Below are 10,721 nucleotides of genomic sequence, written 5' to 3' on the forward strand. Positions count from 1 at the left end.
GATTGTGTCATGGTCCTTGCAGGATCCTGTCATTTTCATGAGTTACGGACTTTTAATGACTGAGGCGCGTCGCGGTCCTGTTCTTACAGACTGTAAATGTCAAGTTGAATTTCATGCACAGAAATTGATGGAGAAAGCTTACTGCCAACATAAACTACTCTATCTGCCAGACATATTCTGGACGAATCAGAACATGGGCAGAGCCAAATAGCAGAGCCAACTATAGCCAACTGTATATAGCAAACCCATTTTTTTCCGATTATTATGCATTGCAAGGTAGGACGGAGTCGAATTACATCTGTAAGTGAACATGGACAAGTAGGGATCTAAATGGTAGTGTGTAAAGAGATAGAAAGTGAGCAAGCGAGAGTGCAAGAGAGCGAGAAAGCGAGAGAGAGAGAGAGAGAGAGAGAGAGCGAGAGATAGAGAGAGAGAGAGAGCGAGTGATAGCGAGAGAAGAGCGAGAGAGCGAGAGAAGAGCGAGAGAGAAAGAGACTGATTGAGGCGTTTTAGGTTATTCTGTGTGGATATACACAAAGCCAGACACAGACATAAACCAGGTGAGTTTAAGTTTGCTTTGTCGCATTTACTATCTATCAGTCAAACTGACTCTGTGGAACCGCATTTCAGATGCCCGCCACTGCAGCACGTTCCGTTTTAATAGAAACTTCAGAAATACTCTTGCTCACTATTACTTTAAGCATGTACCACTGAACAAACACTACGTGGACAGACATCCTTAGTAGGGTATTTACAAGCTATTAGTTGGCCTATGCCTTTAATTAAAGTGCTTTTATACAGCACAGCTTTCATACAGCACAATGAAGAGACTGTCGGAAAAGTGATGCTATGAAGTTCTGTCCCCCTGATCCATCCGGTGTTTTTCTTCACTTAACCAAAGCCCTTTACTGTGGAGCGAGTTCACCGTGGACTAGAGCACCAGACGGACACAGTGTCAGACAGGAGCTCAGAGTTTGGAGGCCAGACATGCCTTTCCTTATGGACTTTAACTCAAACAATGTGTGCTTCTGTGAGTGTGGACATGTCTGGGTGAGTGAAGCAGCTGGTTCACATTCACCTTGCCACTGATAGTGCCCCACAGATTCAGTCCAATGTACACAACTTTTTAACTAATGCTATTACCAGATGCACTAATGCCCTCTGACGTGTCTTTGCTGTGTTTCGGATCTTATATTATTTGAGCAAAGGAACGATGATGTGAATTTCAGAAACTAAAACAGAAGTGATTCTGAATGACCTTTGTTTGGCCATTCCTAACTCTCCTCTCTGGGATAGTAAATGTTTTCTCTGGAACAGGTCTCCTCTTCTTTTCCACAGTCCTGGAACACAAGAAGACATTATGTGCTAGCTGCTAAGCTCTGACTGTTCTCCAGTGTCACCATGTGTTTTTTAAGAATAAGAAGAATTTGCACAGCATTGTCATTCTCATAAATACTAGGAGGGGGCAATACATTCACAACACTTCCTGGAAGCCAACATGACCTCTGACCTTATCCCTCCTCTCAGGTGCAATTATGTTTGACAGCCATCTCCTGCTCCCCCTCCTACTCTCGCTCTCCTGGGTGGTCTCTGTCCCTCCCCCTGGCACCTCCTCTAGCCCTTGCCGCCGGTGCTGCGACCCCCTGGAGCCGCATGAGGGCTCCTCCAACCTGGCCTCGGAGGTCCACACCTACATCAACATGACGATCCTCAAAGGTGGGTGGCATTAGCTATGACAGAGGTCAGCAATGAAGCTCCTGGTTGAGTTGAGCTATGACAGAGGTCAGATAGGGTTAGGGTTAAGCTCCTGGTTGAGACAGAAGTAGAAGCAACGTTGTCTGTGTTATTCTGCAGAATTGAGAAGAAATCATCAGCCAATCCAGATCTTTCTCATCAGAGCCCAGCTGATAGCTCAGAGAAAAGCCTTGAAATACCTTCACTGTCAGGCGCTCCCTGTCGCAGGCCGGCCTAGTCTGACACGTCAGAGGCCCGGTTAGGGTCGAGGCTGTTCTGGTGCACCTGTGCTTCAGTGGGTTAGAATGTCTCTGCCCTCGGGGTTCTAAGGAGAATATGTGGTTCCATTCCTCTCACCATTCCATCTGTTTTTGTCAGCCAATAGAGTCCATGCCAAGTTCAGAAGCTTCTCTTGGGGCTAAAGAGTTGTGTTCATGCAGGGCTCTTCATCCTGGCCTCTAACAGGCTTATGTGGCAGAAAAATGACCTCTTCTATTAGTGTGGGTGTTTCTGTTTCTGGCGTTCAGAAAGAAAGAGAGACGAAAAGAAGGAAAGAACTTTGTGGCTTTTAAAAAACAGGAAAAATGTACTGTTAGACAGAACTTTAAACCTCAGCATTTTTCTCCAAAACAGTTTCAGAAAATGGAAATAAATGGAGCCTTTTGAGGACTGCATTCCTGCAGCTGGAAAGTTGTCAACAAAGTGTATTCAGAAAGACACAGCACCAAAACAATGATTTAATCCATATCCATAGTTCGTATAGTTTAGTGTCATTTTATCCTAGTTTGACAAGAGCCACATCTGGTGATGTTGACCTTGGTTTGATTCCAGCTCATCAAACCATGATGTTGCATTGTCTCAGATCAGTAGAAGCCTACTTTGATCAAATTAGGAGATTATTTTATCTAAAGGGACTTACAAATAGTTTAGAAAGTACGGTAGAAGATCCAGGATCAGAAGTGCACAGATCTACAGTATCCTGGTGGTCAGAGTCTATAAACGCTCTGATTCACCAGCTACATGGACAAGTAACCTCATCTCAGCTAGCAGGCACGGCCAACCAAAAAGACTGGTACAGTGCGACAGTGACATCTCAGTTACAGCTAATAATGATGGGAACAAAAACAACCAACAAAGCAGTCCAGTCTTCTGAGCAGTGAATGTGTTTCCGTTCTGACTCACAGGAGACAAGGGTGACCGTGGGGACAGAGGAACACCAGGTAAAGCAGCCCATGGCGGGCCTCCAGGGGTCCAGGGCACCATGGGCTCTAAAGGGGACAAAGGTTCAGCGGGCCTCCCAGGGGACCCCTGTAAGACCCAGGATTCGGCCTTCTCTGTGGGCCGCCGCAAGTCCCTGCACAGCCTGGAACACTACCAGGCCCTGGTGTTCGACACGGTCTTCGTCAACCTGCGTGGCCACTTTGACATGTTCAAGGGCAAGTTCTACTGCTTCGTTCCTGGGATCTACTTCTTCAACGTCAACATCCACACGTGGAACTTCAAGGAGACCTACCTGCACATCATGCAGAACGAGCAGGAGCAGGCCATCCTGTACGCCCAGCCCAGCGAGCGCTCTATCATGCAGAGCCAGAGCCTGATGCTGCAGCTGCAGCTGAATGACGAGGTGTGGGTGCGGCTGTACAAGCGTCAGAGGGAGAACGCCGTCTACAGCGACGACGTGGACATCTACATCACCTTCAACGGGTACCTCATCAAGCCCACCAGCGAGTGATGGGGGAGGAGGGAGAGGGGAGGAAGATGGGGGAGGAGGGAGGGAGAGGAGGAAGATGGGGGAGGAGGGAGGGAGAGGAGGAAGATGGGGGAGGAGGGAGGGAGGGGAGAAAGATGGGGGAGGAGGGAGGGAGAGGAGGAAGATGGGGGAGGAGGGAGGGAGGGGAATAGGGGGAAAGGAGGAAAAGAAAGAAATGGTCATAGATAAAGGTGAGTCTACTTCATGAATCGCCCCTAAAGAATGAGGAGAGAGGAAGAGGAAAAGTGCTTTGTCTTCCGACACGATCTGGGGCGGGGCAGGACAAGGTTAGGGGTGGAAAAGGTTAGACTGGGGGACGACAATGTTAGATGGAGGGAGGGCAAGGTCAAAGGTGAAGATGAGGCTACCTCAACAACCAATCAGGAATGACAAACCATAAGGTGGGTTGTTCCTAGTGCAGCTGATGTCCTGGATCTCGTTACCTCCCAGTGGAGACCAGTGGATAACCAGATGCATGAACCAGCAGTCCAACAATCGCACTGGAGCGGTCACTGATGTAACCAGGCACAAGATGGCCTTTCCAAACCACACACATCGAAATTCCTTTAGGCAGCGTGTCTCTAACAGAGGAGGCTGCCTTTCTCACCCTAGAAACACTGCCTACACGGTAGCTTCAAGGGTTAGGGCTAGAATTTGAATGACACTCTTGGCCTAATAAAAATATAAATAAAAAAGATATATATGAATGTCAGAGTAATTAGAGGTTCAAAATATTCTTGTCTGGCACTTAGCCCTTGTTGGATTCCAGTTGTTCATCATGTTTCATTTATAGGACTTTTCTAATGTTTTTAAGGCGTTTTTTGCCTGTAAGTCTCAGTCTTACTTTCTTTGGGGCCTTGTGGTAAAGGCTGCTCATAACCTTGGTCCTAAAACGTGTGATAGTTTAACTGTTTTGAGATAATAATAGTTGCAATAATAATTTCTGTTGCTTCACTGCATGATAACTTGTTTGGTAGACTCAACCTCAGCTTCACCAAGACAAACAGTAACAGAAGTGAGATTTCAGGATGTGATGTTCCAGCCTCCCATTCACCGCCTTCTCACGGAGTGACGGACTCAAAGGGACTGAAGCACTGGACATCAGTACAAACGGCTTCACTTCATCCCCTGGTTCAGCTTTGCTTTTCAAGCGTACTAGAATATGTCTTGCTGGTGCTTTGTCTAATTGGTGCTAAAGTGATTTTTTATCTTATCCAGATTGTGTACATATATTTGAAAAAAAGTATACAGTGTTTGTCAGCTGCAACCCTTTAAAGATGTTATGATAATAAACGTATTGACAGACTGAAACGAGGTGTTATGTGAAGCCCTGTGAGGGTTGGTAATGCGGCCTGCGGCGAGATTACATACACAGCATCACTCAATATTCTTTTTCTCAATTTTCTTGATTTACTGTATCAGAAAGTTCACCGTACATTCAGAAAATAAATGTTGAAGTTACTTGTTGTAATCATATATGGCTTGTTAAAGGTGTTTATGTTCCGGGTCACTCATTTTAGATCCAGGCTCATGCTCTAAGGTGTAACCTATACTTTAGCTGTTGGGGCTGATTCATGTGTTGTAAAAAGACCAGTCCAGGAATTTCATGTCCCATGAAAAGCTATTCCACTGGGCCCCTTAAAGAGGATGGGTATAGCTCAGCGGGACAGAGTTTGACTGCAGATCAGAGAGGCCACAGGTTCAAATACCCCGTTAATCACCTTGTATAAAAGTGTCTACTAAATACAAACTGGTATAGAAAATGTGACTGAAAAGGTTCATGGCTAGTTTAGTTGCGGAAGTAATAGTATTCCAAACTAGTTGTAATACTTGCAGAGGGAAATGCAACCATGATGTGTTCACCACTAGAAAGTAGCCTTGTGACATTTTAATTTTGACACAAACCACAACAGAGGCTTCGTCATGCCACAAACTTTATTTCTTGTATTAAAAAAATTAAGCAGAAGTTCATACTTAATATCACGTTATAATAATACTGAAATAAATAAATTCTGTCCTGCTTAAAGGCCCTGTGTGTGGGTTTCTCCCTGTGAGAGAGGAAGCAGGAAGCAGGAAGCAGGGAGATGGTTGGGTCTGGTGAGGTGGGAGCAGCAGTTGTTATACAGTCCTGTTCTCTTTGCTTAGTTCCAGGTAGAAATGGGGCTTTTTTGAAGTTAACCTGTGTAGTTTGCTTAGTTCTGAAGTTAACCTGTGGGCCTTAGGGCTTCCATGCAGACACCATTCTGAGCCATAATTTCTAAAAAATATAAAAAATAATTAAGAACAAAGGCAATAAAACGCTGACAGTTCAACATGATCACCCTCTGCTCTGGGTGAAGTCAGGGTTGTCACACAGATTGTCTCCATAAAACAACATACTGTACATATCACACCAGAGTGTCCGTGTGTACAAGCAAAATGACAAATACCGAGAAGACAAGGTGCATGAGACCCCAGGGGAGGAGCCGGGTAAAGCACATGTAGACTGAGCACACTACGAACAAACACTGCTTTCTAATTCCCAAGGTCAGAGAGAGGCCCCCAGCTGGCCACCAACAGCATATCAAAGATACGTTTTCATAAAGAGACAAATTCAACATAAAAAGTCATGATACAAAAATATTTTAGTTAGTGTTTTTTTTTTTTTTTGGGCTGTGTAAACTTTGTTTCCATAGCAACCAAAAGGCACTGTCTCCTTTTCACCTTCTCCAGGCCAACATCAGATCTCCATAGCAACAATACTGACTTTATCTGGCCTGGACAGTACAGAACAATGACCCTGCCAGACCAAAACACGACTGACCATTTAGCATAAACACTAAACATGAGCCCAAGCCAGCTCTGAATGCCAGCTCAACAGGCCTGCTGAGCCTGGGGACACTGTACAGCAATGACCAATCAGATGGTAAATACACACTTAACACAAACGCTACATACCCTGTAGCTGCAAGCCTTGCCCCCCCCCTTGCCCCCCCCCTTTGCCCTCCCCCCCAAAAAAGGCTTTCTTGAACATGTCCCTTATTCAGTGTGACATCACAATACTGACATTAATATCTAACGCTGCACGGCAACACTGTGAATGGCAACCAGTTACTGGGTTTAAACAATGTCGGTATCTGAAATTTCACTTATGAAAATCAACACATTATAGTACAATTCCTTGTTTATGGCATCAATTATTTTCCTATAGACAAAATGCCAAAAATGTTGTCTTAATCAGCAAATGGCTGACACAAAATGACACATGAAAAAGACAAGAATGGCGAGGCCTCCTTCTCTGGCGGAGACAGGGCCACAAGGTGTGCTTCATCTCAACACTCAATGGTTCCTCTGAGTCACACAGAGGGTCTTTCCCTAACGTCCACTTCTGAACTGAATCATGTGCATCACACAATCAACACACACCTGACCACAGCCCATCATCACAGCCTATCACAGCCCATCATCACAGCCTATCACAGCCCATCATCACAGCCTATCACAGCCTTCGTCTCATGTACTGAAATGGTGATTTTCTTTTTTTCCCCTTTTTTAACTCATTCTACTATGACAAACATTCTACAAGGTTTCATGCTGAAACAGGAACAAAGCAGACGCCTGAAGTTCAGATCTCACATCACGATCGTCAGCTGTTGTAAATGTGGGACACAGATGGATTTGCAACTGTCCCAATTTTTCTTTTTTTTCCAGATTCTGAGGTATAGATGCTAACAGCAGTCAAAATGTAAAACATAACACAAATCCCTTTCATGCTTGATTGGAACATAAACACTACACCAAGATGTTGTGCATTAAAATTAGTTTGCTCTAAAAGTGCCTCTAAAAATGTAAAAAGATTTGAAAACAAATGCCCTAAAACTCCTCACTGACACCCAGGCTTCTATCAGTAGGGTGATGTCATAGCTACAAGGGGTCTGTGACATCACAGATGGAATAATCTGTGTCACATAAAAAATGCAAAGGCTCTGTGACACAGCCAGCTACGAGGATCTGTGAAATCACAGCATACAAGGTGTGACATCACAAGTCTTCTTTCTGACATCATAGTTTGCTCCAGGTGTGCCCTCCTCACCTGTTCCACCGGGAGTTTAAACGTGAGATTCAAAGCTAACAGAACCATGTACCATCTACATAACCCACAGCAGGGTCAGAGTTCACACCTTCTACAGCCTGGTACACTTGGCAAGAGTGTGTGTGTGTGTGTGTGTGTGTGTCACATCAGTATCAGTCATTTAGAAGAGACTCAGGTTTGTCATATCCAAACAGTCTGAAGTCTGGCTCATAGAGCCTGTACAGTTCCCTCCGGGCCACTAAGGGCACTGTGCTGAACCAGTCGGCCTCCCAGCTGCTGGCTGTCAGGTTCCTATGAGAGGTGGGGAACTCCACCACGTTGTCCACCTTGAGGATCCTCAGCAGGTGCTCTGCGTCCTCCTCCACCGTCTCCAGGTGGCCCACGAAGTCGTACTGGATCTGACAGGGGTGGCACAGCCGGTACACCTGACGCCAGTGCTCGTTAAAGGGCATGTCTGTCTCTGTGTGGGGGTCCAGCAGGTACTGGACAAACTGGGAGAAGGAGGGGCGGAGCTTCGCGGCAAAGGCCTCGTCCACCGAGGTGGGCAGGTCTGAGTGGTTGCCGTAGCGCCGGAGTATGACTTGGGAGAAGCGTTTGTAGAACTCCTCGTTGGGCAGCAGGAACTTGTTCCGGAAGGCGGAGATGAGACGGACAAAAGGGTCTCTGACAAACAGGAACTTGGTGTACTTCTGAAGCTTCACCTTCAAAACCAGGTCAAAGTTCATCAAGAACCATGGAAACAGTAACAGAACCACTTGAGATCTTAAGAGCATAAAGTAACATGTTTTTTTCAGAATATGACATAGTTGATTCCTATTTTTATCTAAATATATTGATTCACAAAACTTTTAAACTATTCACTGCAGTCTCATACACGGAGATAAGGTCCCTAGTGTTAAGAATTTATCAAACAATGGGGTCAAAATTATGTTTTAGGTTATACGTCAATAAACCATTTACAGGAGCTCCTTCAAACTCCATGTGAAGAGGTTCCACAGACCTTCATGAGGTGGCGGGAGAACTTGCCGTAGCGTTTCCAGAACTTGTTGAAGGTGAAGTGCAGGCTGCTGTTGTGGACCATGTCTCGGGGCACGGCTGAGGGCTCACGGTATGGGACCCCATCCAGGAGCATGCTCTCACTCAAAACGATCATGATGCGCTTCCAGTTACTGCACGCCACCTAGCGCAGCGCAGAGAAGAGTTAAGGCTTAATAGAACAGTAGTGTACAAAACATTAAAGTAGGGTCAAAACAGAAAAGTAAATGGTTGGTATTATCTCCAGGTGTGTGTGTGTATCTTGAACACACACTGAGGTAAGTGATGCTGTACGTGTGTGTACAGACCTTGGGTACGTAGCAGTAGATGATGCCGTGTCGGTCGTCCACGATGAGGTGGTCCAACTCCTTGTTGGGGATGTCGTCGAACGTGCGGTTCTTCCCGGGGAAGCTGAGCGTGTCGTCGTGGCAGAGCTCCTGCAGCCTCTGTCTGCGAGCGTCCTGCCTCTGCCTCTGCTCCGGCGCCACCGGGCCCACGTGGATCTTCCACTCCCTCGGAGGCACGTAGCGCTCCTCCGCACGCTCCGATTGGTTGATGGGTTCCTGCGGCGCGGTCTCGGTGGGGTCGGAGGTCCCCTCCAGGAACTGGTTGACGAAGGCGTCGATGTCGGACAGGAAGGAGGGGGCGTGGGGGGTGAGGGGGGCGGGCTGGGGGGGCCGGGGGGTCCTGGGCCCGGGGGGGGAGATAGGGGAGACGGGGGTGTGCAGGTAGAAGTGGGAGGCCCCCACATCGTCCCAGTAGAGGATGATGAGCAGGATCATGAAGACGGAACCCAGGATCAGAGAGATCCGGAACAGCCGGGACTTCCCCATGGTGTGGGCTTCAGGAGCTGGTCACCGTGCTGGGGCTCACCGTGCTGCTGCTCTGGGTCAGGCTGGCTGGACACGCTCCTCCCTCACCCCAGCTCCATTTCAGCATGCCCTGAAGACACACAGCAACACTAAACTGAGGTAGGTGATCACACCAGCAGTGTGTAACTGCAATATTTTCACAGCAAATGGTTCCTGACGCTCTGAACAGGCCTCCACACATGCGTGTGATCACACGTGGGTGCACACAGTCACACATAATGTAGATGAGGATGGAAACGGTTTGAACAGGTTGAAGAATGCAGCTTGGTGGCTACCAAGCTTTTTAGCCTCCGGAGACTCACTCACACGTAGCTGCCAAATGCCTGCCGCCAGCCATACACCCATGAAACTACCATTCAAAAACATGTAAAGGCCTACTGCAAATAAAAAACACATTTGAATCAAAAACTACATTTTTACCGTAGTTCTCTTAAGCTATGTTGAACAATACCGGGTCGCTTTATCTTTCCTTCCTGTTTTTAAAGTCCCTGTATACGTCACGTTTCCATTCCAGAGATTCTAAATATGGAACTGTGGCTCCACATCCTTATTCCTCTCTCACAGGAACCTCCACCAACTCTGCCGCAGACTGCTCCAAGTGGGTTGCGGTGAGATCACACGGTGCGGGCTGAGGAGCTACGAATTCGGGCTCATCTCGTTATTCGGTAACAACTAAAATAACAGTAGAGAGGTTGAAACATAATTCTATGAAATTATTCAAACGGTCACACTGTGTTTTAAAGTGACGTGCGGCGGTCCGTTCTAGCGGACACAATGTAGGCTTTCACGCCACGAGCAGCGGAGGCAGAAGGCGCCACACGGCATATATCGGTTAGAGAAAGCAGAACGGACATCAGACAGAAACATGAAATCTTGGTTTAAACGGCAGTAGTGTAGAACTAAGAGGGGGATCATTTCGGTTCAGGACAGTCTCTTCATCTCAGTGAGATTCTGCTTCCCAGTTTGTCAGAGACAGAACCTAAGTCCGGTGACCTGGAAAACCTTTTAAAGTCTACTCGCTGCTACTGTGACAGACTTTTATTGTTTGTTTTTGAAAATAACGGTAATATCCCGAGAAAGAAAGCGCCCTTACCTCGTCTGGGGTCTTCTCTTCTCCCCGCCGCGTCAGCTGCTGAGATGCGCGATCACGCTGTTTTTGGATCGACCGTTGTTCACGGCATCGCGAGATTACATGGGATGTCTCTGTGTGCAAACGAGAAGAGGCCACCTCGCACTTTCTGGGTCAACAATCATTCAC

At 46.8% G+C, this 10,721-nt stretch overlaps 2 protein-coding genes across 2 annotated transcripts; one reads left to right on the plus strand and one right to left on the minus strand.

Moving 5' to 3' along the window:
• Nucleotides 1-407: 407 nt before the first annotated feature.
• c1qtnf6a (C1q and TNF related 6a) lies at nucleotides 408-3,466 on the plus strand. Its single transcript, XM_084678186.1, has 3 exons — nucleotides 408-560; nucleotides 1,528-1,716; nucleotides 2,919-3,466. Exons 2-3 carry the CDS (start codon nucleotides 1,536-1,538, stop codon nucleotides 3,464-3,466), a joined length of 729 nt encoding a protein of 242 aa, XP_084534312.1. The 5' UTR covers nucleotides 408-560; nucleotides 1,528-1,535.
• Nucleotides 3,467-5,405: 1,939 nt separating this feature from the next.
• Nucleotides 5,406-10,623, minus strand: chst12a (carbohydrate (chondroitin 4) sulfotransferase 12a). The gene is made up of 4 exons (XM_084678632.1): nucleotides 10,557-10,623; nucleotides 8,900-9,533; nucleotides 8,557-8,736; nucleotides 5,406-8,257 (listed from the first exon to the last, which is right to left on the minus strand). The coding sequence occupies exons 2-4, from the start codon at nucleotides 9,422-9,424 to the stop codon at nucleotides 7,709-7,711; spliced, it is 1,254 nt and encodes a 417-aa protein (XP_084534758.1). The 5' UTR covers nucleotides 9,425-9,533; nucleotides 10,557-10,623; the 3' UTR covers nucleotides 5,406-7,708.
• Between the last annotated feature and the right edge of the window lie 98 nt (nucleotides 10,624-10,721).

This window comes from Hypomesus nipponensis, chromosome 17 (genome assembly GCF_054491055.1).
Source record: "Hypomesus nipponensis isolate SF chromosome 17, ASM5449105v1, whole genome shotgun sequence".
NCBI classification, from domain to species: domain Eukaryota; kingdom Metazoa; phylum Chordata; class Actinopteri; order Osmeriformes; family Osmeridae; genus Hypomesus; species Hypomesus nipponensis.